Below are 26,219 nucleotides of genomic sequence, written 5' to 3'. Positions count from 1 at the left end.
TTTTAAAAACATTCAAATTAATAAAATTTAAAAAGAATTTCCTACAAAGTGGGACAATCACTCATGGCTTTCTTTTTAAAATTCTATACTTAAGTGATATACCAAGTGACCAAACACATTTTTATAAAGAAAAATTGAAAAATATATTTACTGGCACGACTTCAACAAAATAAATATAAAAAATATTAAAACATCGTGAAGTTGTGCTTAGTGACACTACTTTAGTGTGGAAAAAAAATGTGATGAAGTTGTACTTCATCCATGACTTAAGCGGAAGATAGAAAAAACTTTTCCAAACCAAACTCATGCTTTGGCCCACGAATTCTTCATTTTGTAGTAGTGTTTTTAAGCACAACTTACCTATACTTGTAATTTTTTAAAAATCTGTCAATTTCTGCAAATTTTAAATACAACTGCACTATTTTTGTAAATTTCTCCAAAAAATAAGTGACATTGGATGCTTACTACTTTAATTCTTTGAGCACTTAATTCCCTGACACAAATAATATTCCACTTGTGTAATAATATAATGTAGATATGAGATTTTCAACCTTTGGTGTTATTGTGCTTTAGATAACTTGTACCTTATGTGAGTCAAACACTTAGGTAGTCTCATTAGTGCCATGCTTCCAGATTCTTCAAACAAGTAAGTAAAATTATGATATATCACACTCCTTCTGATCTAAGATCATTACTCACTTTATTTACATCTAGTTTCCATTTTGGTTGCATTTGGGACCAGTTTTTTGGTAGTTGGTATCCCAAGCATTTTCATTTCGCAAATTGAGTTAAATGAGCATTTATATAGTGTCAGATGTCCCACATCTAAATCTTGATATAAGATGACCTTTCATACCCAAATATATTTTGAAAAAAAAAACTTTCATCAAACTTCCAAACATTAACAAAAGGGAGATTTGTACATGAATAGGTTCTTGGTTTTTCACTGGACTCGTTTTGAACGCCTCAAGAGCCATAAGATGTCACTACCATACAAGGATCTTCTGTGGCGTCCAACCTTCTGTGTACTCTGCACATGCAAAAACATGCACAGATAAAAAACCTTAGGACTTTAAGGACCCAATTAATTGTTGCAAGGTAGAGTATGGAGGACACACTTACTTGGAAATGGAATTTAGGATTTGGAACTTTTGAAAAGGAAGACAAATCATCCTTAATTGGTGCCACTATTGTTTAAAGCAGGAAAATATCAAAGAGTCAAATGTTAGAGATGAAACCCCAAAATTACTAGATAACATTATTTTAGTACTATGCTACCAAGTACCTACCCGTGGCCAAATTATTGTGGCTATTAAGTGTGGCTGTGGTTGGCATCAAATTCTGAACTGGAGGCTTATGGGTGTACATAAAGAGTGGCAAATCCTCGAATGTCTCTGGTAAATGTTTATCTTCTAACTTTAAAGGAGCCTCATTTTTGGAATCTCTTCATTAGATTAATGAAAAAGGTCAGATTCAGATATGTTTCAGTTTCAAGTTGACTAGTAATGGAGAAGTACCTTGTTACACTTTTACTGCTTGATCTCAAAAGGGGAGGTGCTGCAGATCAGAAAAACAAATGGAAAAAATGAGTCAAGGTACAACAATGTGATTGATTTGGAATGAAGGAAATATTCGTTTTACATGGTGATAAATAACGCGAATGAAATCTAAGTGAATTCTCATTCCATTGCATTTTTGAGAGGGCCAATTTATGAGCATATTGCTGACACAAGAGAAGTCTCTATCAAGAAACAAATATTACACTTGGTTAGATATTTAGTTCAGAAGAAGTTTATATGTGATGATATTTTTAAACAAAGCATTTATTTGAAGCCCTTTTGGGATTAATTTGTGTGAAGCAACTCTAACTTGTTGAAGGCATTGGATTCGCAACCCAGCTTCGGAAAATGCATTAGTGTGAGAAATAAGACCATTGAGATTGGAAGAGACGTTTCCAAGATGGTCAATAACAGTGACCATGCTTCTGCAGATGTACTCTTTTGTGTCGTCCACCACACTGCAACATTTTCCAATACCAATTTGTCACACGTCAACATATCCACCAACTAAACAAACTAAATTTAATATAAATTAGAAAACACAAGCAACACAACAGGAACTACTAAATTGTTTTTAATACGTAACCTCTTAAAACAGCAACTAAAACACCCCAACCAATCACAATTATTGAAATACTCTATGGACAATATTTCTTAACATTTTTATTTGAACTCAATTCACTCTTACAAAATCAGAAGTGAGGATTGTAATTAATTTGCATTTATAGTTATGCACACACTATTTCAGTCTCGTATATGATATTTTGAGCCTTTTCTTTTAACACGTCACTCCAAATTTATATACATCATAAGTTTATACTCTTTGAAACACATCTGAATTCCATTTAGACATACAAACAACTATGAAAACTGGATGTTAAGGCCCATTTTTCACTGATATGGCTCTGCACCTCAGGGAGACAAAAGGAGAAAACCCCTTCACAGGCCACAATACAGATGTTGGGGTGTTAAAAAAGAACCCTGTGTAACAATAGTTTAAGATGTTAATGAAAAGTAATGGCTCACCATAAGGTCTTGCCACGTGTTAATGACTAAGAAGGTGAAGGAATCAAACTGGCAAAAATGAAAGCTAACTTGAGGCTTAAGCCAAATACAAATAAGTAAAGTTCACAATAGCGCAGGAGTAAGAGCATGGTGAGTTTAGAGCACTCACTCATTATTCTCTTCACTTTTAGAGAAAGTTGTTTCACAGTATTCTGCAGCTTTGTATAGTTGAGACCTTAGTTCCCTCAGCTCCTGCAATGCAACCACCATATGCATGAACAAAAGATTGAACTTAAAAATAAAACTAACACATACACCATTGTTGAGTCTAGATGTGAACCTGAAGAGACTTGTCAAAGCGAATGGTTTCTTCAACCTCAGCTTCATCTATAGACTTGACATTCAACTCCGTCATATTGCTACAGGCTTAATGCTTGTAAACTTAAGATCTAATATAATGCTCACTTTTCTGAATGAGGCTCATCAAATAATTATAAGAGGATTTATGTAATGTGGCTTTTGGAGGCTTGTGATATGGTGAAACAAACAAGGCTCCTAAAAAACAGATTCTGTAGCCCATGACCAGTCAGCACACAATTATAGAGCATGATGACAAATAAACAGTTTCAGTCCCGTGATATTCTGTTTCTTACCCTGATGGGCATCTAGTTAATTAAAACCTCAAAGTAATGACTCACAGTAAAATGCAATTACAGACCCTACTAGCACATCATTTCTTTAAAAATTGACAATCATGCAACAAACAGTAGCTTATAATTGTCGTCTTGAATTTTCTGATAAGAACAAGTCACTTTATATGATATATGTCGTTGCTAATAATATTTATAATATATATTTTGAAAGGCACATGACTTGTTGGAGGGTTATTGGGTTGGAGGCTTAAACAGCTTAGAACATGCGGTGTTTCATGTGTGACATGTATGTATGTATGTGTAGGATATATATCATTTGAACTTTTAATTAAAATAATCATAATTGTTTATGCATAGTTAATGCCTTTCACCTCACACACTGTGACGAATAGGGATATATATCAGCAACCTTTTAGATACAAAATCTTATTAGCCTAACTCAACCCCATGAAACCGGTTCATAGGGTTGAGGTTTGCACCCACTTATATACAATATTGAAAGACTCTAATCTCTAGTCGATGTGGGATCTCCAACACACATATAGGGTATGATACCATATTACAAAGTGGACTTTAAGCTTAACTCAACCCCATAAAATCGGCTCATAAGGTTGAGGTTTGCACCTACTTATATACAATGAAAGACTCTAATCTCTAGTCGACGTGGGATCTCCAACACACATATATTTATTCACACTCATTAGCCTTATTCATAGATTATTGGACTATAATAATAAATAAATCCATTGTTTTAATTAATATTCTTATAATTGAGTTTATTTGGGCCTTAACTATTATTATTGTTAATTTTGTGTTTTTAGAGTAAATTATCCGGAGGAAGCATCTACCTTTGTGAATGTGCAAATATGCAAAAGTCCAAGTTGCTTCTTGAACCAAAACAGAAAACAAATTTTGAGGAGAAGAAAGAGAAAATAAAATCTACAATATCTCAGAAACATAAATGGAAGCAAATCTTCTGCAAAATACAAGAATTCTGGAAAGATGGAAACTTGGAAACTGTTAACAAAATATAAACTACAATATTCTCTCAAGATCCTTGGAGCAGAAAAGCCTATAAAAGGACACAAGCATCAAGGAGAAAGGAGTGAGCTTCATAGGGTTTTCTTAGTTTATTTTCTTCTTGGTAATTCTTTTGTTTTGCCTCCGCATGGAAGGCTAAACCTTTTTGGTTGATTCTTTTGTAATTCCCCATTGAGTGTTATGAGGTTTTGTTGCAATAAAAGTTTCGATTTTTAATTCTCTATAGCAGTTGTTTTTATTGTCTAATCTCCTGGAAAACTAGTTTTTGTGAGAGGTTGTACTTGAACGCATGATTGAGAGTCTTCCTTATCTTAAACTTTGGTTTCTTAGTTAGTTCACATTGTTCTAATTAATTTCTTGGGCGCATGATTCAAGGGAGAGGAGGTAAGCATTCCCATGGAGTATACGCATGGAACAAAGTGGGTATTGATTAAACTAGTAGACGCATGCTTTACTGGTGAGTTTCAGTTGAATTAGATCGGCGCATGTTCAATCTGGTTTAGCTTTAGAGAACCTGTGAAGAATTCAATAGTGGAAGAACTTGGGATCAACCGCTTTTTATTTGCTATTTTAATATCTTTTATATTTTTTGCACAACTATCTCAAACCCCCTTTTCATCTTTATTGTTATTGCTAACTTTTAATGCATGTAGATAGATTTTAAACCCTGATCAACTAATTTTACTATTGGATTCGTTGGGAGACGACTTGGGGACATTTGTCCACGATTATACTATCATCTCTCTAGACTTAGACAAGTCTACGCTAGAATCATATTAATTTGACAGCAAAACGGCAGCTATCAGATACCATATTACAGTAAATGAAGATGAATATTCCTTGTCTGATGTGATGTTTTAATGTAGTAATCGCACGTAATTGTAATGAAGAAAGAGAGGTTTTGATGAACCCTAATTGTAGAGAATAAAAGAAACTTTTATTCACTTGTATATTAGAGAGAAAAATACATGGTGTATATATATAAAAAAGATTAAGACCTATCTGAAACAGAAAAGAAAAGTTGGGTCAAACAAACAAAGCCCAATAATTTAAAATAGAAAATTAAATATATTAAAGGAAACAAAATAACCAACCATGATTGTTCTCACTATATTGACTAACATATAGAACTAGATATACGTACTAAGTACCGGGTAGCAGAGTGGAAGAGGTGGCTTGGTAAAGGACCAAAGATTTGAACATCAACGTTACACAGTCACAAAAGTGTTAAAAGGTACAAATTTAGTTACAAACTCGATGACATGTTACTTTTATTTATATCTTCAGTAAGGTATGCTACATGCAGAGATGCCTTCTGCTGTTCAATTTTGATTTAATTATGATTTGTTAACATGATTAGAACCATATGACCAAAGAACTGTTTAATTGAAATTTAGTGTGCTGTCCATTAACTAGCAACAGTGGATACGTGTGGGCTGCTTCTTCCTGCACCTCCATACCTTCTTGTGCCACCCCCATAAATTTTTCTAATTCCAAAAATACCCTTTTCAATATTCCGGATTACATAATCTGGAAGTTTTTTTCTAGATTCAGAATTAGCTTTCGGATTATGTAATCCGGAAGTCTTTTGTGATTAGCTTCCGGATTACATAATCCATAAGTCTTTTTTATACATAAGATTAGCTTCCAGATTATGTAATTTGGAAGTCTTTTTTTCAGATGTCTTATTAGCTTCCGGATTATATAATCCAGAAGTCTTTTCTAAATATGAAATTGACTTCCAGATTATGTAATCCGGAATTTATCCGGATTACATAATCCATAGGCTTATTATTTCAAATCCAAGGGGTGAAAAAAAAGGATAAAATGGTATTTTCATATTTAGTATGAGGGTGGCACAAGAAGATATGGAGGTGTAGGAAGAAAGAGTCATACGTGTGGGCTGTTATGTAGCTTTTTGTATCAAACATTGCACACCTTGTGTTTGTTTTTTGGATTGTTTATAATAACAAATATTTGCTTATCAAAAATAAAAATAAAATTTGAAACAGTGATGAGGGCTAAATACCAAATAATATTTCGTCCCATGTGTGAGCAACAATTTAATGTTTGAAGGCAGAAGTTAATTCTAGATAATAATTTAGAACTACATATTATCTTCTGTATTTCTCCCGGTAATATAAAACTACACTGAAGCTTCACATAAGACCACTATGATAATTTCTAGTGCCATAGCTCAAGATAATTAACACGACAATGGGAACTCTATATCTGAAAGTCAATGGTACAACCACCAATCGACTCTGCAGCTTCAATGTCTGACAATATTGAGTTATTATCCGAGGATACCGGTGATAAAAAAATATTTCTAACACTTTTATACAATTCCTGAGGCGTTTCCCTTTTCTCTTTGTGGTTGACAAGATTCTGATGGTGTGATTCCTTTTCAGACGCATTTCTAGTAGTTGATCCACATTCTCCTTTTTGCAAGTGTTTAGAGTCTAACGAAAGGAAAGAAAATGAGGAGGGGATTAGTATAACATGAAGTTAATTGAGAGGAAAAACTATATAATTTGCAATAAATAACGATGGCAAACATTGGAGTAACTCTTCCCAATCATAAAATACAAAAGTAGGCATCAAGTTGATAAACCATGCTCGTGTGCAAGGATGCAGAGCAGAAATGAGCACAAAAAATTATGTTCTTGAGGTATTCCCTACTGTAACAGATAACAGACATGTTTATCAGGCTAATGACAATTTCATGCAACAGTTACTCAAGGATCATAGCTTGAAATTTGTGATTAGTCAGGTAGAAAGCTTAGCCAGTGAATATATATTGAGAATAAATGATGAGGACTTAAAGAGTTAGACCATTTTAATGGTGCTTGAGCTACCCTTAGATTTGTAAAGGTAATAATAATATGTTAGAAGAACTGAACTCCCTGTGCCGTACATGGCATTCTAATTCCTTTTCTTTTTCTTTTGAGGAAATGAAATGAACTTTGTATTTTTTATTAGTACAATTCAAAAGCCTCTGCTAGTACTCAGATAAATTGAGTGGAGAAGTGACTCTACATGTTAAAAGAAAAGTGAATAACAAAAGGGACCTACATAAGTATCTATAGAAGAGCATAAAAGTTATATGAACCGTTCCATAAAGGAAGAACAAATCAAGTCAAATTAGTGTTTTCACCTCAATGCAATCTCTAAAATGGAGAGGAACATAAATTTAGCAAGTAAAAAGTTCTTGCATTTCCAATTCTAACCTTTGACCATCTGAAATCCCAATGTTCATCATCACAGATAACAAGCTAGCTGAGTGTATATTAGTCCAGATGTACTTGGGTAGCATATGTTATGAAGAGTTAAGACAAGAAGCATCAATTGATTAGAGTTTAAAACACCTGTAGGAAAGTATGAACTTCTACTATATACCATGTATTTTGATAATGAATTTGTTGTTGCTGCTACTGCTGCTTAAAAATTTCTTTTTGACAACTATTTTTTACTTTTAGAAATATCAAAACTATCATGAAGGATATCATTAATCTCATTGAAACAATAATAATTAAGACAATAAATTGTAAAAGCAGCCATGTAAGTGCAAACCAGATAGGGTCCTTAGTGAGTGTGCCATCAATTACCTTTAAATGATGTGGAAGAATCTTTACAAACCATGTCTAGTTTAGCACGGGTAATGCACAACCATCTTCTTTCTGATTCATAATTAAGTTCTGTTTCAATTGGAATATGCCAGTGGCCTTCCTCTGATTCCTGTTACCACACAATTGCCATGTTATGTTTCCTTCTTTGTTTCTTTCTTTTCTTCACATCTTTATTATTTCAAATTCAGATTTATAGCCAAATATAATTTAATTTGTGTTCATGTTCGGCTGTTTTTCGAACAGGGTAAGAGCTTACCTGAATTACAACAGAACAAGGAGGGGGCATGTGAAACACTGGACTACCACTGTCAGAGAAACTAAAGCGTACCTTAAATTTGGCAGACAAGGATTCCAATGTTAGGATGGGCTTAAATTGCACATAATCAAAGAAAGGGAATATAAATTCAAGAGAAAACCTTATTACCAATGATTTAGACCTTGAATTGCAAATATATTTGTCCATATATGATTTAACTAATTACCAATGACTAAACCTTATTTCATCATATATATATATATATATATATATATATATATATATATATATATATATATAAAATCAGAATGACAACAAAAACAAACTAATAGAAAACTCTTCTTTCCAAAGAGCATTACCTGATGCCTTTCTTTCCACTTGGGGAAAAAGTCATTTCCCAAAAGTTGAAATAGATGATCTCTCATCTCATCATTGGTAACAAGTAAGCATTTAAATTTTATAGTTGCATACAACCAGTACCTGAAACACAGGTTAGTAAATGCAGCACAGTATGCCTAATCAGTACAAACAGATAGATAACAAAAAAATTAATAACATTTGTTCTTACCAGTCATCATTTGATCCTGAAGGAGTTGCATAGAGTGCATCAGCATTATTCCATTTATCAATTAATGCCTTATTGACTGGTTCATCCATTCTGTCTCCCTTGACGCGCTTATTATGCAAAATGATAAGTGGTAACTTCTTTGAAGGGAGCCTTTGGCGCATTTCATTGACAACAACATTGATCTAAAGTTTTCATCTCAGAAGAAAATAATGAATAACCATAACAAGAACAACAAGTAGGGAAGAAAAAAGAAGAGTATTTTCCACGCTCAGTAACTTGCCTTGTGTGGCTTGAACTTCCTTTGGCCAAAAAGGCCAACATTTGCAGCATCTATCACTGCTTCAAAAGGTCCATAGTAGTCAAGCCATTTCTGCAATGCACATTTTCATATATTTCAATCGCAACATCATGAATCTATAATATTAATGAGATTAGACCAAATACACATTATAATAGTTTCTTACCTGAAATTTTTGGAAGTTTGAGCCTTTTTCTCTCATAATGGCTATAGATGCTACTGACTTGGCAAAATTTTCAGTTTCAATGGGATCGAGATCAATGGTGGTCAACTGCACTCCGCAGCATTTACACATTCCATCCTTTCCAATGGTTGTATGAGCAACTTCCCATTTCCCCTTACCCAACCAACCCTGCCCATGCCAGCCTCCACCATTATTTTCTATTGCTTCCCTTATCAATCTCTTATCCCATTTTCTCTTCCCAACTCTTGAAGCCGGCTTGTTCTTAAACCAATCAACAATCAAAGACGCAGTGGCCTGAGATACTTTCCTCACACTACTTCTTACTTTATGCAACACATAGTAAACCTTGTCACTATTTCCAGCTCCTATGCTCACCCTCAAGAGAGCCTCCAACTCAGGCTCTTCAGGGTAGACACCATGCTCAAGCATGTGCTTTTCAACAGCAAATGCCTTATCTATTTCCCCATTATTGCAAAATATGGATAAAGCAGGACCGTAAGACCTTAACTTAGGACTTATCCCCAACCCCTTCATCTGTCTCACCATCTCAAAAGCCATGTCACCATCACCCACAGACATGGCGATTCGAGCCACAGCCGTCAGCGCAGCCTCATTCATTTCAACCTTATCCACACACATATTCTGATACACCTCAAACCCTCTCTCTAGCGCATATCTCTTGACTTCCTCACTCACCAGAAAACCCCCATCTTTCTCAGAGGAACTCAAGTCAGAATTTAACTCAGCATTGCAATCCAACTCAAAAGATGAGTCATTGGTATCCATTGGTCCACTGAACCCCTCGTTCAGAACCCCATCAGAGGAAACACGTGCATTGAGAGTTCTAGCACCATTTCCACTTTTAGCCGGTCGAACAACACCAACAGCAGCAGAAGAACACAGATACAGCAACACAGTGTAATGGTGCTGCCCCAGTTTGACACCCTCTGAGATTGCCGAGTCATACAAGGACAACGCCCCCATAACATCGCCCCTTTTAGAACACATGTCCAAAGCATTCTTCAACTTCACTTGCGGGCTATCTCTATCCTTTTTCCTCTTCCTCGTCTTCTTTTCCACTGTCTCGGTGACCGTGCAACTGCTGCCACTGATGGTAGCTTTGGTTTGGAAAGAACCCCTGCAGTCTCTGAAAGAGAAAGGAGGTGTCTTGGCAAACCATGTAACGGTTTCAGATAGAGAATTGAGAGAAGAGTATGGAGTTGCAGGTTGTTTTGTTTGGATGGAAATGAAAGTAACGATGTTGTTTGAAGGACGAGGTTGATAGAGACGAGAAAGGTTAGGCTTAGAGTACGAGAAAGTGAGAGAATGTCGAAATTGCAGAGTGTTGAAGTAAAGGGCAAAGGGAGCCATCATCTACCTCACCACCCTCTTCATCTTCACCCTCATCCTCAGATATTATATCTTTTATCTTTATCTTTCTCTTCACTGTTTATTCTGCTGGGATAAGAATTATATTTTCATTAATTTAAATAATAATAAAAATATTTATATGATTAACTAATTAAACATCACTATGGATGTGACTTCTAAAATGACTAATTTTAAAGTCTGCAATTTTTAATTATATAACATTACATTACAATTTAAAATATCTTTTACTCCAAATGTATTATAATTAAACTAAAAACTATTTTGTCTGCGTTATTAAAAATATAAATAACTTATATAATATAATTTTGTGACTACTTCCAGCCAATTTCTCAAAGTTATTATAAGTTATGAAGATTGTATTTATAAGATAAAGATTTTATTTTTAATTTATTAAACGTATTTTTATTTTGCTTCATTATACTATTTTTAAAGATTATTTCAATGTTCAAAACTTTATCTATACAACACCAAAAATTTTATATATATATACAGAGAGGGTTTTTAAAATATGAACTTAATTAGCAGATTTTCTAAATCTAAATCTTGTATGTACTACCCGAATTTAGGTGCTTACTCATAATAAAGAAATGAAAATTTCACTGGTTAATTAAGCTTTCAAATTAGGAACTATAAAGTTTCATTAAAAGATTTATTGGGTTTGGACCAAGTCATTAGGAAAGAAGGTGAAAAAAAAATTATAAATAAAAAAAACCCACAAATAAAATGTAATGTCTCTTTTAGTTCTAAACTTACGAATTTATATATTAACATCTCAGCTGACTTATGCGTTACGAATTTATATATTGACATCTCAGTTGACTTAAGCGTCGAAGTATCTATACTAGTAACTCTATCCACCTCTCAAAATTGGACGAACATCTTAATGAAGAAGATTGGATTAGAGATATTCCGTATTTAGAAATTTCTAAAGAGATTTGGAACACTAAAAACAAAAAACAATTAGTACACCTTTTGTGGCTCATTTTAATTTACCTCAAAAACTGTCATCACTATAAAATAGAAACTCATGTAGAGTGTCTTACTCTATTGTGGTTGAAAGTATCTGTAAAGTGGATTCTCAAATACTTAAAAAGGTTAAACAAATATAAGTTTAGTGTTTATAAGAGAAATAAATGATAGTCATATTACTATATTTAGATTTAGATTATGTCGATGATCTTAATTGCAGTATATTCTTGTTGCTCTGTAAACAACAAAAATAAAATCTATGACAAGTACAAAACCCATGAGTGACAATTTACAATGTTTTGTGATTTGTCAGAGCATAATTCATTTAATAAGAAACCAAATATATGATAAGAGGATAAAACATATTAATATCAAGATAAATTTCATTTCATTTGTAATGTTATGATACAAAGCGATCAAATGGTAGAAAAGATTGTTAGTTCTGATACAACAAATGACAAAAGTTCTTCTACCTTATAATGTTTAAACATTGCAAGCTGTAATTGACTCTAGAAATTAATTAATTAACATCGCTAACAAAAATAAATGACTTGTAAAATTCAAATCATGATGGAGATTTGTTATTTATGACTTCAATTCTATTGATATATTTAAAAGTTCATGTAAACTACTTAAAATGTGCAGGCAGCATTTTATAACTCTGTCTTTTACCATTCATTATTTAACATATATTCTAATATAAATAGGTACACTTGCATGTAGAATACAATTCGCAAGATGAGTGAAGACAAAAGAATTTAATCCCTAGAGGGCCTTTTGAAAGATAAAAAATTTGTTGAGAATTCTTGGTAGTTTTGTTCTTAAGAAATAAATATTCTTCAAAGTTGCCACTATACTTTTAGTTATATTTACTTCAAATAAAAATTTACCACAATAACCATTCATTATACATAACATACATTGGGAACACTTTAATAAAGTTGATCAGCAATTACATTAAGTTAATCAAAAGCTCAATTTCATCAACGCTAGTTAAACTTGAGCTCTCCCTAGATTATCTAGAAAATTTGTCATTATGTTTTAAAGCTACCTTGAAATTTGGTAAACTCAGATTTGTACTTCAAAGCACAAAAGTATTTACTCCTAGTTGGAAGGAGTACCTCTTGATGGAAACAAATTCTAAACTGCAGAGTTGAATCAACCAAGGTCCAAAGCCACTCACCAGAAACTAGTTCTTGGTCATATCAATGCTTATACATACACATTAATAAATAAGTGAAAAACTAGTACTAAAGAACTGCAATAAAATGCTATGTATATAACTAACACTCAGATCTTAACCAAATAAGCAATTTTTTATTTTGAGATAAAACCAACCAAACCATTCTTGGAAATCATTCAACTATATTAGGTGTAAACAAAGAAAAATGAAATTGTAACAAGATTACTACACATACAAACAAAATGGAAGGTGTCAACAGCAGGTAAAGGTTTAACTTGTCCTAACAATTAGTTATTTTGTTCCCATTCTACCTATGTCAACTGTCAACCTTGGATGCAGAACAATTACACTATCATAACAACTTCCTCAAAGGCCCATACTCAATATGAGAAATGTCAGCACATACACTCCAACACACTTTCCTATTAGATGCAATTCCAGAGTCCAACTAAATAAGAATCTCATTTCCAATATGCTAGCAGCACTCTTCTACACTACAGTATGATATCTGATTTGACGATGATTTATAAATACCATAGAACTGTAGTAATCATGGAAACAGTAACAAGAAAAATGGATTAAATTCTCAGGTATAATGCACTCAAATGCATTACTAGTTAAGAAAAAAATTATCCAGACTGGAAAAACCAAAAAAGATATTCCAGAAATATATGAAGATAAAATGAACTAAGCAATATGCAAGCAACATCAATTGCACTGCGTGTCCTCAAATATGTCAGATGAAGGATCATATGTCGGTGGCCTCAATATTACAACAAATGAAAACATCAACATGAGCCTGACATCCAATGAAAATGCTACCTTGCAGCAACTAACTGCAGACAAATGCTGTCATAAAGGCATGGAAATACCTGTAAAATACACAAATGAAAGTTTGTACCACAAATTAGATGGAAAAATGAGATGGGTGCAATTTTCTTATCAACAATGTACTTTAAAATAAACAGTGTACAGCAAGCCTAACATCAAAGATAGATATTTTTACTCATGCAGTCAACTTCTGTACTTCTAACAAAGTGTGAAAGGACCCAATGATATTTAATTTTGTTGAGTTGTAAAATATAATTCTATGCAAAAATTATAAAATCTATATATTTGTCTTCTTGAGCATCAGGTATCTCTAGTTAACAGTTAACACTAATACCCTGGAATGCACTTCAGCAAAACTTCATTAAAATAATACCATCATGATTTGTTTTGGCATTTTTCAGTCATAATGCAACTATCGTGGTGAATTTTCTATCAGATGACTAATAAAATCTATCTGTCTATTTATCTACCGTGAGCATAAGATTCAAAGCTTCTAAAATTTAAAAACAATGGGTAAAATGAAAACGATATTGACCAATTTACTGTATAATTTAGAAGAACAACCTCCTCCTACCCCATGGTGCAATGCTTCAGACCACATTCCCCTCAAATGCCTATCGTATGTTTTTTCACATCTAAGTAAATTCTATCACAAATATATATACCTCCAATACCAAGTGCAGATCATTTGGTAACGGTATACCCTACAAAATCTTCACACAAGAAAGCTCAACCTCTAACCAACAAAACCAAATGGTATGTCTATACAAATTGGCAAAGAAGCACTTTCAGTCTTTTTAAGCCATCCCTCGGTGAAAAACTAGTTGAAGTCTAATGAAATCTTGTTTGGATGAATTTCTCCGCAAAAACTTATAGGAGAAGAAAATAAGTAAATATGAATTAAGCTTCTCTAATAAATTAAATCAATTTGTGCACTTAGCTTTTATAGAACCTCCCTCGTTTAACTTATATAAAATCTAAAGTGCGTAGGTAGATTTTAACTTCTGAGATAAACACAATTTCTTTTACTTTCTTGTTTTCTTCTCCTATAAATGTTTATAGAGAAGTTTAACCAATCAGACCTTTGTCACCTCACTTAAGGTTCTAATTCACATGGGGTTTTCGATTCAAACTTCACTCTCCTAATTGTATACGAACATTAAAACACGAAGATACAAAAACACAAGAAAAAAGCAAGGGCTATTAGTGTGGTGTGCAACGACATTCACTGCCACAAATCTCATCTCACATTTCTTAAAGTCATGTCATAAATTCATAAGAACACACACCTTGAGGAACTAACGCCCAACCCATAGACTCAACAGACAAGCTTGACACTAATCGAGATGAAGCCACCGCGCTATGAAACGGCATCATTGAGTCCAAGCTTCCCAACTCCACCGGTAACCTAACCCACCAAATTACAAAGTTTAATTAAAACAAATGAATAAACACAATCACAGAAAAATGTCTTACATGTTTTCAAGAACGAAAGGGTAATGCAAAAAAATTTCCATTGGGGGGATGAAACGAAGCGTGAGGGAGACGTGGGGCTCACCGGAAAGTGCGAGAAAGGCGGCGCGAAGAGAGAGAAAGTGGATTGGAGTGAAGAGAGATTGAGGGTTTGGTGAAGTTGTTGTGAGCAAGTGTCTGTAACCGAGACGACAACCTACACAAAACCTTCGATGATGCCATTGTTGTGTTGAAGCACTACAAAATATGAAACCTTCGCCACTCTATGCTATGTTTTCCCAGAATATTACCAATGCAACGACGCCGTTTCCCTCTTTATTGTATTTCTCTTTTTCTTTATGGATTCCTTATATTTTCTTTTGGATGAAAGACATTTCTAACCAAGACCTTGTAGAAATTAATTTTTAATTAATTAACACTGATGATTTATTCTATACAAATCATAAAATTTATTTAAAAATTTGTGGAAGTTTAATGATAGATGTTTAGGGTGTTTTCTATATTAGTAGTAATATTTTTAATATTTTAATTTCTGCATTACACAAGTTTACTGTTTTTTTAATTCATAATTTGAGAAGGCTTTCTCCTTTTATCATCTTTTACGCATAAAAAAGTGTAACAAGTATTTCTCTATAAAGAAAATATTAAATCTTATTTTCATTCTTCTTTACTCCTTCGTACCAAATTTATGTAGACTGAAAATTGAGTAATTTATATTATTTTTGGATTTTACAATATAAAGATACATTTTACATACATCAGTCAAAGATGTAATTTAGATTAAACAATTTAGAGGTTACAAGAATTTGAGATTAGTTTTTGAAAAAAAACACTTTTAAAAGACTTTTACTGATTAAATTATTTAGAAAATAAGTGTATGTATTACTTCTGTTTTAATAATTTAGATTTAGTTTTTGGTAAGATACCTCTAAATTGTATAAAATTAACAAAATATATTGTTTGCTTGGTCCATTACAATGTTGGTATCCCTTTAATTAATTCATGTGTATTTAAATTAAATTTAATATTATAATCAACTTGATCGTATCACACAACATATTCATTCAGTTCCATATTTGTTTAAAAATGTATCATCCATTATAGTTTTGATAATCAAATTCATTATATTTTATTCAATTATGAATCTGCAAGTCCATAGCTGAGATGTGTTTTATGGATATGGTCATTCGTAGTCTTATTTGGATACACAATAATGTCTTCTAAATGTCAAGATCTAAAAGCCTTTCTTTTCTCATTCTGGATGCGAAAATCCAAAATGCACACTACATACTTCTGGATACATCTGTAAGTCACTCTCTGGACCTCGATATCCAATAACAACTTCAAACCATTTGCAGCTGCAACTATCACACGAAAATGGAAATGCTTACTTGAAAAGACAACTCCATCGCACCTAAGACTAATGCCTTGGCCTCCACCACCACAACAAACTACTACACCACCACCACCTCCACTCAAAACACCTCAATTACAGTAGAAGAGCTCCTTTGTAGTTTTTGTTTGAAATAAAGGCGATAAAGAGAATTTAGAGTTTTAAAATAAATGTTGGTGAAGATCACAATTGATCTCGTGCAGGAAGAATTACCCTCCTTTTATTGTGATTAAAGAAAAGTTGTTTTTTCTTGCACCATAACAAATTTCTTCCTACATCCCATCATTTTCGAAAAAGACTATTTTACTCTTTTAGAAATGACTTCGAGATTTCTCTCCAGAATATTTTTGGAACATATTTTCCAGAATATATTTTATTAATTTCAAATTTACCAATTCGAAAACAAAAAGAATGTGTTTCAGAAAGGATATTTTGAAATAATTTGTTGTCTTTCGGATTTCCTAATCCAAAAACACCCTTGGCTTACAGAACCTCTATTCTGAAAACATTTTTGCTTAGGGAACCCGATTCTGGAATTACCCAAAACTGTAAAAGGATATTTTCGATATTTCAAAGAATTTAGGGGTGCAGAAAGAAAAATGTGGGGTGTAGGAAGAAACTCCCTTAAAGAAAAGTTAAACCTTGTTTGAGCCCAACAGAACCCAAAGCAGGAAACTTGAATCGTGCTGGGCAGCTCATTCTATCACCTCTGCTTCCTTCACCGTTGCGTATTAGAAACTATTAACTGCATATATTCTATATTAATATATTAGTTCTGTTATACTATGCTCTTTTTGCCTATAAATCTCTTTACGAGTACCTCTCTACTCGCCATGGCGAAGCAAATCAGAAACCCTTTATAGGAATCAAGAGCATAGTACAACAGAGAAGCATGTCATCGAAATCGTAAAAACAAATCCGTTTATTTATAACCCAAATTACTTCAGAAGTTAGATAAAAATAATCATCGTTTTCTCAAGATAAAGAAAATGTCATCACATAAGCACAAGAAGAGATTAGCTAGAAAGGGTTATGAGATGAGTCTCTTACCTGTGATGAAGCCCGAACACCACCTAACGAGTAAAGAACAAGTATTATGCATTTGTCACTTTCACAACAATAGACTAGACAGTCAATCTAAAACACACGCTAGGAGGCCATGCCGAAGTGAGTACAATAGCTAAGCCTTAAATGCTGAAGAATTATCGGGTGAGTACTAACTATATAATCAAATTATCAACATTTGGAGAAATGTAATTAAATTAAGCTAGATTGTAACAAAACTACAATTTATAATGCGCTCTAGTTCAAAGCGTAATTTCTCTTCATTTGAATACAATAATGAATGAGGAGGAAGGTGAAGGGGAAAAAAACTCTAGAAAGGGGAATTAGGTTACATTGCTTCTTTTATGAAATTACAAGTCTGCAATTTACAAGTTACGTCGAAGCAGAGCAATTAATTCAGATCCTATACTTGAATGACCGGAGTAGAAGAATAAATTGATAACCGAAAAAATTGATCCTATTTGGACTAATTGGTGGGGCTGGGTGCTTGGCAGTTGACGCCCCCTTCATTGAAGCAACATAACGAAGAATGAAAGTGTTTTTACAGTTCAGAGTTGTAGCATACCTTCAAATATTCTTCCACAGTTATCTAAGTTAGATTCCTTTTGATATCTATTTTTCAGGAATAAGACTACCACCAGGGAACGAAGATGTAGAAGTAATGCTGCCCGCAGCTTTGGCAACACCATTATTAGTGGTTCCCTGCTGATGATCTGTCTCAGTAGTACTGGCATTTCCAGTGCAATTGTTATTTGGTTCCTTTTGACTCTCTAATTCACTTCTAGCTAATGAAGAACACTTTGTTTCTGAAATTGGAAATAGAAATTAGAAATTAGCAACATCAAACAATAAAGTAGGTAATGCAAAAAATACACTAGGTATACTTGGTAGAGTATGTATAACCATAAATAAACATTTAACATCTACCGAGACAAAGAAGGAATCCAGCACATCAATTTTGATTCTTGGAGCACAGAAATAGGAAATTTCAAAGTCATTTCAACAGCCACAGCTATATAAAAGCAGGCCGAACAAAGCATTAATAAACAAGAAAGGAACAGCTGGTTAATCTGTTTATCTTGATGTACACTTTACATCAATAGACACCACCATTTTCCATCCGTGAGCAAACCCCGTAACTTTGATGTGAAGTGAATATTTTTCAAGATTAGGCGTTTAAACACAAGCTGCTGCTGAGAAATCAACGGAATATGAATAGATTGCTCTTAGCAGTGGGGAAAATATAATGTGCAGGGATGTGATATAACTAAGGTATATTCTAGGAGGAATAAGGTGGTACGAGGATCAAGCCTCAAGGCCGGGAAGCAACAATGAAATCATGAACAATATTCATGCTAGGGATGTGCATCTGAATGAAATGGATGGACAGGGTGCCAGAAAGTAAATGGATCAGAGGAGATTCAGGTGGGAAGCGGAGCATAAGGGGTAGTAAGTGAGAAAGGGGTAAAGCCAATGTAGAGCTATTTTTCCTTTCTTTGCTGTATTTCTTATCTTCGTGAAATTGTACACTGTCTCTGGACTGATATTGGTATCAGACTCAAAAAAGTCAGTTTATGAATAAAGAATACAGGTTTAGCTTTACAGAAGTACAACTAAAGATAAATAAGCTAACGGAAAATAAGAAAACGGTTATTGCGATTGTTGTCAATGTTATTGGGAGGGTGGCTGTTACTTGTCTAAATTGAAAGTTGACAAGATTCAATTGTAACAGCACCAGTGATAAGAATGGGATTTTATGAAAATTTTGCAAACAAATTATAACTTAACTCAGATGAAAGTATTAACTTACCATTTATTTCTCCCATAGTGATAACCCTATTGAGAAAGTCTCTAAATTTTGTCAATACAATCCTTTCTTGCTCGGCATAGACCTCTGTCATTCCTTGTCCATATTGCGGTTGTGAAGATGTGTTGCAGGCATGCGCCCTTGATCCAATAGGGGAGGCAGAAGTCATGAACATTGTGTCTTGCTCATCGCACATCAATGCTAAGGTTCCAGGAGACATTGGCCTCCCTTTTGGGACATCAGCACCATCTGAACAAGAATTTTCTGGGCTGATTTTATCTGTCTGGTTTGCACTCAAACAATCATCATCAGCCATAGGTTTCTCAACATTAGCTTCCTTTTGGTTTGGTAATTGCTCTTGAGTTGAAGAAGCAAGAGAAGTTTCTGTGTGATCTTCTCCATGCTTATCCATTAAATTTTTCTGGTCTATTCACAGTAGTAAAAGTAATTGGTCAGAGAACATAAGACAATAATGTGCAGTTGTAAATTGATAATGCTAATCACTTGGTAGATACATAGCAACTGGAATCACCAATTATACACAAAACTATAAATGTTTTTCCCACACAATCTTTTCTTCTAGTACATGTAAACTCATGGACCACATGTATTAGAGCCTGTTTGGTTGTAGGAAATATTTATTGTTTTCAATTTCTTAATTTTTTACTTATGATTATGAAAATGCAACATGGCTTTCGCCATTTCCAAAACAAAACTCTTGAAGCAAAATAAATGAAATTTTTAATAATTATTATGATAGAAACAGAATATATAAAAAGAAAACATGTACATAAACAAAAAATTTCATTTTCACGAATTGTTTCCTAATCATATTTCTACGGAGAAACATGAAAAATTTAGATGAACTAAAAGGTCACTTGGCAGAATAGAGGTTTATAAGGTGCTCAAATTTTTCAATACTCCAGCATCTTGAGGATTGCACTTCCTCCCTGATTCCAAAACTCACCAAACAACTATCCAGTTGCAAATAACATCAGCATATGGGCAGGGTACCAAACATTTAGAGATCACGTAGAATTAATTCCACTTCAAAATAAATAACTTTTAATTAATCGCACTTCCTTTTTTTGCTTTCCCATTTCCCATGAAGGAAACTATTGTTTGCAGGTACATTATCAATTAAATCAGGTCGAATTCTGTAATTTATTATTTAGCTAACTAAATCCTCAAACTAGTTTGATGGCACATAAACAACATGGTGATAAATAAAATAATGAACTTTACCTTGGCTGAAAACTTGTTTGGTTTTCATTTTGTCATGCACTTGAAAAGCAACAAATTAGAAAGTCTTATAAGATGTAACAATTCAATTTGAGCATGTATAATGTTCACTCATTATATGAAAGAGAAAAAGCAGGGAAAAAGTGGGGGACAGAAAATCTATTCTCGGCCAATACCACACTACTCATAAAGAAGAAACAAAAAACAACAATGATAATACTTTCAAAGCATATGATGCAATTCGTAATTGACAATGTAACATGTCAATATACCTGTAAATGTCTTTGCGGCTTGTCCCGATACTAGCACCAAAACTGAGCAAAGTTCCTTCAGGTGTTGTGGTTGTATGATGTCTGCTAAAAGAGACCTTCAACAATAATCAAGTTAATGACTAAATTAAATAGATATATTTTCAATTCATAATATTTAGCCAGTCCTACCTGTACATTAATTTTGAAGGACCTAATGTTGATGGTCCAACACGGGCACCTGGAATAGGTGACAAGGATGAGGACGGTGCAGGGACTCTGACATTGTTTGCCTGGTGAACATTACAACATTATTGGATATGGATTAGATAAAAAAGTCACGTTATAGTTTTCACTCTAAAAAGGCTAATTTGAACTTGCAACTCAAGGAAGAACTTTTTCTAGACCCGATGTCAAGTCATCGTGGTATTGAAGTGAAACTTTCAGTATCAAAGCAGCAGAATTGATTTGCATTTTTTCATTCACAATTAAAATAACAAGTTGACATTGCTATGTGCCTCATTAAGCAAATGTGATACTTAAGACATGAAATCATCACACCCTGGCTAGTCTTTAGGTATGGACTTTCCTGATGGGCTTGAGTCAACAAATGGTGCTTTCCTTGAGGCCAGTTGACATGGATGGGGCAACCTAGACATGGTAAAAAGCAACCAGAGAAAGGCTTACTCTAAGTGAAACCCTAAGCCTGCAAAGGAGTCAAACTCTGACTAGATATACAGAATGGCCATAGTGAGCACGGGCTTTTGAATTAATGTAAGATATTCTAATATCTCACAGAGCAAATATGGAAGCATATTGTGATACTTAGGCCTTGAGGCCCTCCTGACCAATAGATTAGCTTTGAGATGGGTTTTCCTCCTGGGTTTGAGTCGTACTAAAAACATTGGAACAAATCAAAGGAAGCATATCCCTATTAAATAAAGACTAAATCAAATTTAAATGCAACTTTCACGTTTAATTTAAAAATATAAACTGCTATTGCACAACTGTAAATATTACAGTAAAGGTAATATTAAGCGAGTGTAAATTGTAAAACTGCACTAGCTTTTTCTCTTCATTTCCCCAATTTAACTGATTTCCAAAGTTAAAATAAACCTTAAACATTATTAACAAATTTCACCTGTTGTCCCAGCCTGCCAAGTGATGGATCCTTGATGGCTGACCCAAATAAGAGTTCTTGACCTTTTCTTTTCTTTGATATTGGTGGTGATGAAAAGCCAGAGGAACCAATAGCTCCAGTTATGGCAGCATTGGCTGCCTGCTGAATATACACCATGTTGTTGTTTTGATCTCCATGGAACAAAGCCTGTCTCTCTTCACTACCCTCAAAGTTTTTGCAATCCATGCATTTACAATTTTCAGAACAAAGAATGTTGGCTTGGAAGCACTCACAGTACTTCTTGAGGCACCCAGATTTTTTACAATGGCACCCCTTGTTGTGCTTTCCCAATATCAAAATTTCCCCAGCATCCTCCTACATTTATTTTGATGTCAAAAACAATTGAAAAGAAAAAAAAAATGTAACACTTTTATCAGTACTAGAAAAATTACTACCTTCTGAAGAAAAATCATTTGTTTACAGTTTTACACTTTAGAGCATATATAAGTGAATTTGTCAGCTGTTTTAACAATTGGTTACTGTCATGCAAAATGTTTATACCTTAAAAAGCCAAGTTTGTGTCGACGAATGAGACACGTGCTTGAAAAAGCTCACTTACCTGAGCCCTGAGTATGCTTGTGTGACTAAATTTAAGAAAAAGCAAATAAGGAAACTAAAATGAAATGTAATGATTTCATTGACGCAACATTTTAGGAGATAAAAAAATGAATTATCTAAATTATGGCTTGTTGAAAACAACATCAACGGAGTGATAGGTAGGGGATAGAGACAATTAATGTAACAAGTAACGATATTTAATATACAAGAAAATTGCATATTTCTACAAAACTATAAAACCCAAAAATGGTTGAGTCATAAGCAAAGGCATGATTCCATAATTATGAAATGATGCACTTCATGGAACTTAAAATTATGCAATGGGGAAAACATGTACACAAGCAGAAGTGACCTCCAATTACAATAAAGAAGCTTTGCATGTAAGTACACAATGAATTTAAAGAAAATTAATAAAAGATAACAAGATAAATGTCTTGCACCACTGTATCAGAATGAAACCTGACAAGGTTTTAAATTTCTAATCAATAAAAACAATACCTTAAATCAATGGTAATGATCCACAATATAAAACATGACACGCAACACTAACAGTTAAAAAAGCTAAACCAACCACATACCCTGCTATCACGTGTTCCATGAGGGCTGCTTGCAATTTTCGGCCTGAACGCATTTGGATTGCGTTCCAAAGTAGCTTCCACCGCTTCTCGTCTTGCAGCTTCATTTTCCACATTGTTATAGCAATTTACACAGTTGCAACCCTCACAATATATTCCCGAAGCAAAACATTCACAATATCTGCGCAAGACATTTCAAACATTAGCTCCAGATAACTTACCATTCCATCCAACAAGTATGAAAAGCACAATAACAAGATGACAGAGAAAGCCAGAGTATTTCACTTACAGCTTCAAGCATTTTGAATGTTTACAATTGCACTGCTTTTGCTTCTTGGGAGTTGCTTCTTTAATTTCAAAGCCAGGCCTCGGTCTCGACTTTGGAGATTCTGGTTTCCTGAATAAAACAAACTTTAATTGAAGACCAAAGAGCAAAAGCCCAAACACCAATTCAAACAGTCAACAAACACCTTAGCTAGAAAAACTAAAATAAAATTCAATTAACCAAAACTAATAATAATAATAATCATCAGTCACTTCCTTCACAATTTCTGATTGCAACTCAACTTGATAACTAACAAACAAACACCGCGCATGTGTTATACGCCCAAACAGAAACATCAAAATCGAAACTTTACTCACAAACTCACAATCCCAGAATTTCCAAAAAATTCAGATATTTTTAAAAAAAAAAACACACAATTACACCTTCCTTTTCTCAGAAATCTGAAATTCCATGAGAAATGAAAAAAATAGAAACAAGAACAGAATTCAAGAACTCACCCAACCCTGACGGAAGCAGAAGACGGCAGCGGCAAAACAACCGGTGGCTGCGGCGGCATCCCGCCGAAGCCGGTGAAATCGAGCTGCCTGGCGAGCTTCTTGGCGGGAACCTCAGACGGCAAAAGCGCATTCGCGACGACGTCGTTAGTCACAACATTCTTGGGAGCACAATCACTCCCCTCACCCTCCCCTTCCCCCATCAAAACAATAATTTAAAAAAAGTAACAACCTCACTCACTCCACTCACCGATTATCGACGATAACATCAACAACAATCAGCAGCAAATTCATCAAAAATTAAGTTCAAATTCAGTGGTTTCAGATCCAAAAGACCACGCGTCTGCGCGTGCAACTCTGGAATCAAGACAATTTGATCCAAACACCGACACAAGACACAATAGATAGAAAAAAAGAAAGAAGAAGAAGAAGAACAAAGAGAAGAAGAAGAAGAAGAAGAAAAAGAGTGTGTGATTAGGAGAAGAGAAGAGAAGAGAGGGGCTTCGTGTTTCTTTCGTTGGTGGTGTTCGCGTTCGCCCCTCTCTTCCTCCCTCTCTCTCCCAAGCTTTTCAAATTCAATTTTCGTAAATATTCAACGGCCAGATCTCCTCCCCCTCTTCATCCCACGCTCCTCCGTTAAAGTGCCAATCTCGCGGCGCAAATTCATAGAAACCTCGCTCCTCTTTCCTCCTCTGCCCTTCGATTCAACTCTCCTCCAAACTCCTTTTTATATCACTCGTTCACGGTAGACACGTGTGCGTCTTCTATCCAGCGCCTCTCTTTGCTTCGCTGGGGTTAATAACAGTGGATTCCGTTTTGGGGTTAAACCTAAAATGTAAATAAACAGAGAATTTGGCGCTAAAATAAAGTGGTCCCACCCGAGTTGTTGACTTCCCAGTGCAATTCTTTTGAGCTAACTTCACTATCATTTCATAAACATGCAACACAGGTAAATTATAAAAAAAAATGCAATTTTAAAGCATTTAATATCCTTTGAATTTAATTAAATTGAGATATAATCTTCTATTTTTATACGTGAAAAAGTCTAAATTAATTTATTTTTAAAAATCGGTTACATTCTGTAACAGATAATAAGTGGCGTCAATAAATATTTCATATTTATGGTATGATAACTTTAAAAAATTGTAACACAGTACTTTTTTTTCCTTTTTCTGGGACGAATTGCGAAAATTGGTAAAGAAAATGAAATGTGATTTATTTTGTGGGTAATAAATTGAAAAGGAAATGACATGTGTTATATTTTTTGTGAGGAGGAATAGATGATAAATGTGAAGGGCACCTGGGTTGTGAATGGTGGCCCTATGGTTTTGAAGAGTTTAAAAACCTACATTTGGACCATGAAAGACACACCACCACTTCGATTAGCCCAATATGAGCCAACATGAGACTTCATCGTAAAAGTCAATACATTATTCGATTCCTTTTTAGGTGAGAGTTCCAAAAGCCACCATCATCATCATTATCCCTTTTCAATTACTTTCATTATCATCAAGAAAATCTCATACTTTGATCACCATACAAACGGCTTAATCTAGATGCATTTGTACTAATTATATATGGGAGAGAGTTTCTTAAGAGAATTTGTTTTCACTTTGTCATTCTAATTTTTCCTTTCCTTTGTTTGTACTTTTTTTATCACTCATCTTTGAAACTAACTTTTGGTCTCTCGGTATGTGAGGTGGTATCTGCAGGAACACTCAGAATATCAAGTCAGTATTTATGTTAATTATCTCATAGAAAAGTTAAAAACTGAACTAAATTTTTTATCTATTTATACTACTTGTTAATGGACATATTGGGTCGGTCACATCATTTTAATTCTTCTATTTATCTCTTATTAATTGATTTTGTACTTAATTAATTTTATTTATCTTTCATACGCTGACACTTATGTGTTTTTTCACGTAATATTTCTACTAACATTCGCATTTGTTATTGATTTCTTTCGGCCTAAACCCTAATCCTGATTCACTTATAGAAAATGAATCTATACAATTCATTACCATCAAGAAAATACCATAATTTGATGACAATACAAACGACTCAAATGTCCTTAATCTGGATGTACTTACACTAAGTGGGAAAGAGTGTCTCTAAAATTTGTCTTCACTTTGTCCTTTTAGTTTTTTTTTCTTTGTTCGTATCTCTTTTCTTAGTCACTCATTTTTAAAATTACTTTTGGTCTCTCGGTAGGAACACTTTGAAGATTAAGTCAGTATTTATGTTAATTTTTTCATAGAAAAGTTAAAAAACTGAACTAAACATTCTATCTATTTATACTACTTGTAATGAGTCTATTGAGTTTGTCA

General features: G+C 33.9%; 4 protein-coding genes across 6 annotated transcripts; all 4 read right to left on the bottom strand.

Moving 5' to 3' along the window:
- Nucleotides 1-832: 832 nt before the first annotated feature.
- On the bottom strand, nucleotides 833-3,063 carry LOC137812867 (probable protein ABIL5). Its single transcript, XM_068615101.1, has 8 exons — nucleotides 2,905-3,063; nucleotides 2,734-2,816; nucleotides 1,870-2,017; nucleotides 1,642-1,741; nucleotides 1,518-1,557; nucleotides 1,290-1,444; nucleotides 1,123-1,187; nucleotides 833-1,030 (listed from the first exon to the last, which is right to left on the bottom strand). The coding sequence occupies exons 1-8, from the start codon at nucleotides 2,977-2,979 to the stop codon at nucleotides 944-946; spliced, it is 753 nt and encodes a 250-aa protein (XP_068471202.1). The 5' UTR covers nucleotides 2,980-3,063; the 3' UTR covers nucleotides 833-943.
- Nucleotides 3,064-6,273: 3,210 nt separating this feature from the next.
- On the bottom strand, nucleotides 6,274-10,653 carry LOC137812866 (proteinaceous RNase P 1, chloroplastic/mitochondrial-like). 2 transcript variants are annotated; one of them, XR_011081290.1, is made up of 8 exons: nucleotides 9,176-10,635; nucleotides 8,992-9,081; nucleotides 8,712-8,893; nucleotides 8,503-8,623; nucleotides 8,144-8,215; nucleotides 7,867-7,996; nucleotides 7,489-7,562; nucleotides 6,274-6,720 (listed from the first exon to the last, which is right to left on the bottom strand). XR_011081290.1 is itself a non-coding variant. In XM_068615100.1 (7 exons), the coding sequence occupies exons 1-7, from the start codon at nucleotides 10,565-10,567 to the stop codon at nucleotides 6,485-6,487; spliced, it is 2,223 nt and encodes a 740-aa protein (XP_068471201.1). In that variant the 5' UTR covers nucleotides 10,568-10,653; the 3' UTR covers nucleotides 6,274-6,484. The 2 variants fall into 2 exon arrangements, 1 of the variants encoding a protein (XP_068471201.1); XM_068615100.1 differs by lacking the exon at nucleotides 7,489-7,562 and having other exon boundaries at nucleotides 9,176-10,653.
- A 2,639-nt stretch (nucleotides 10,654-13,292) lies between these two features.
- On the bottom strand, nucleotides 13,293-15,385 carry LOC137812865 (uncharacterized). The gene is made up of 3 exons (XM_068615099.1): nucleotides 15,127-15,385; nucleotides 14,858-14,976; nucleotides 13,293-13,609 (listed from the first exon to the last, which is right to left on the bottom strand). The coding sequence occupies exons 1-3, from the start codon at nucleotides 15,261-15,263 to the stop codon at nucleotides 13,590-13,592; spliced, it is 276 nt and encodes a 91-aa protein (XP_068471200.1). The 5' UTR covers nucleotides 15,264-15,385; the 3' UTR covers nucleotides 13,293-13,589.
- Nucleotides 15,386-17,676: 2,291 nt separating this feature from the next.
- LOC137812872 (protein tesmin/TSO1-like CXC 5) lies at nucleotides 17,677-24,916 on the bottom strand. 2 transcript variants are annotated; one of them, XM_068615107.1, is made up of 8 exons: nucleotides 23,893-24,916; nucleotides 23,399-23,498; nucleotides 23,113-23,290; nucleotides 21,938-22,291; nucleotides 20,989-21,089; nucleotides 20,821-20,915; nucleotides 19,310-19,732; nucleotides 17,677-18,305 (listed from the first exon to the last, which is right to left on the bottom strand). In XM_068615107.1, the coding sequence occupies exons 1-8, from the start codon at nucleotides 24,020-24,022 to the stop codon at nucleotides 18,112-18,114; spliced, it is 1,575 nt and encodes a 524-aa protein (XP_068471208.1). In that variant the 5' UTR covers nucleotides 24,023-24,916; the 3' UTR covers nucleotides 17,677-18,111. The 2 variants fall into 2 exon arrangements, with proteins under 2 accessions (XP_068471208.1, XP_068471207.1); XM_068615106.1 differs by having other exon boundaries at nucleotides 23,399-23,506; nucleotides 23,893-24,901.
- Nucleotides 24,917-26,219: the final 1,303 nt, after the last annotated feature.

This window comes from Phaseolus vulgaris, chromosome 2 (assembly GCF_000499845.2).
Source record: "Phaseolus vulgaris cultivar G19833 chromosome 2, P. vulgaris v2.0, whole genome shotgun sequence".
NCBI lineage: Eukaryota > Viridiplantae > Streptophyta > Magnoliopsida > Fabales > Fabaceae > Phaseolus > Phaseolus vulgaris.
This window is presented reverse-complemented; position numbering and strand designations above follow the sequence as displayed.

Coding starts and splice junctions, on each gene's coding strand:
- LOC137812867 (XM_068615101.1), bottom strand. CDS start 2,979: ATGACGGAGTTGAATGTCAAGTCTATAGATGAAGCTGAGGTTGAAGAA. Junction 1,742..1,869: donor GAATCCAATGCCTTCAACAA/GTTAGAGTTGCT, acceptor GTTTCTTGATAG/AGACTTCTCTTGTGTCAGCA. Junction 1,558..1,641: donor TTCGCGTTATTTATCACCAT/GTAAAACGAATA, acceptor TCTGATCTGCAG/CACCTCCCCTTTTGAGATCA.
- LOC137812866 (XM_068615100.1), bottom strand. CDS start 10,567: ATGATGGCTCCCTTTGCCCTTTACTTCAACACTCTGCAATTTCGACAT. Junction 7,997..8,143: donor CTTGTTCTGTTGTAATTCAG/GTAAGCTCTTAC, acceptor GTGTGGTAACAG/GAATCAGAGGAAGGCCACTG. Junction 6,721..7,866: donor TTCTTCCACATCATTTAAAG/GTAATTGATGGC, acceptor TCCTTTCGTTAG/ACTCTAAACACTTGCAAAAA.
- LOC137812865 (XM_068615099.1), bottom strand. CDS start 15,263: ATGGCATCATCGAAGGTTTTGTGTAGGTTGTCGTCTCGGTTACAGACA. Junction 14,977..15,126: donor CGCCTTTCTCGCACTTTCCG/GTGAGCCCCACG, acceptor TTGGTGGGTTAG/GTTACCGGTGGAGTTGGGAA. Junction 13,610..14,857: donor TTGGGCGTTAGTTCCTCAAG/GTGTGTGTTCTT, acceptor TGTATTTTACAG/GTATTTCCATGCCTTTATGA.
- LOC137812872 (XM_068615106.1), bottom strand. CDS start 24,092: ATGGGGGAAGGGGAGGGTGAGGGGAGTGATTGTGCTCCCAAGAATGTT. Junction 23,291..23,398: donor CATTCAAAATGCTTGAAGCT/GTAAGTGAAATA, acceptor TGTCTTGCGCAG/ATATTGTGAATGTTTTGCTT. Junction 18,306..19,309: donor CACTATGGGAGAAATAAATG/GTAAGTTAATAC, acceptor TTCCAATTTCAG/AAACAAAGTGTTCTTCATTA.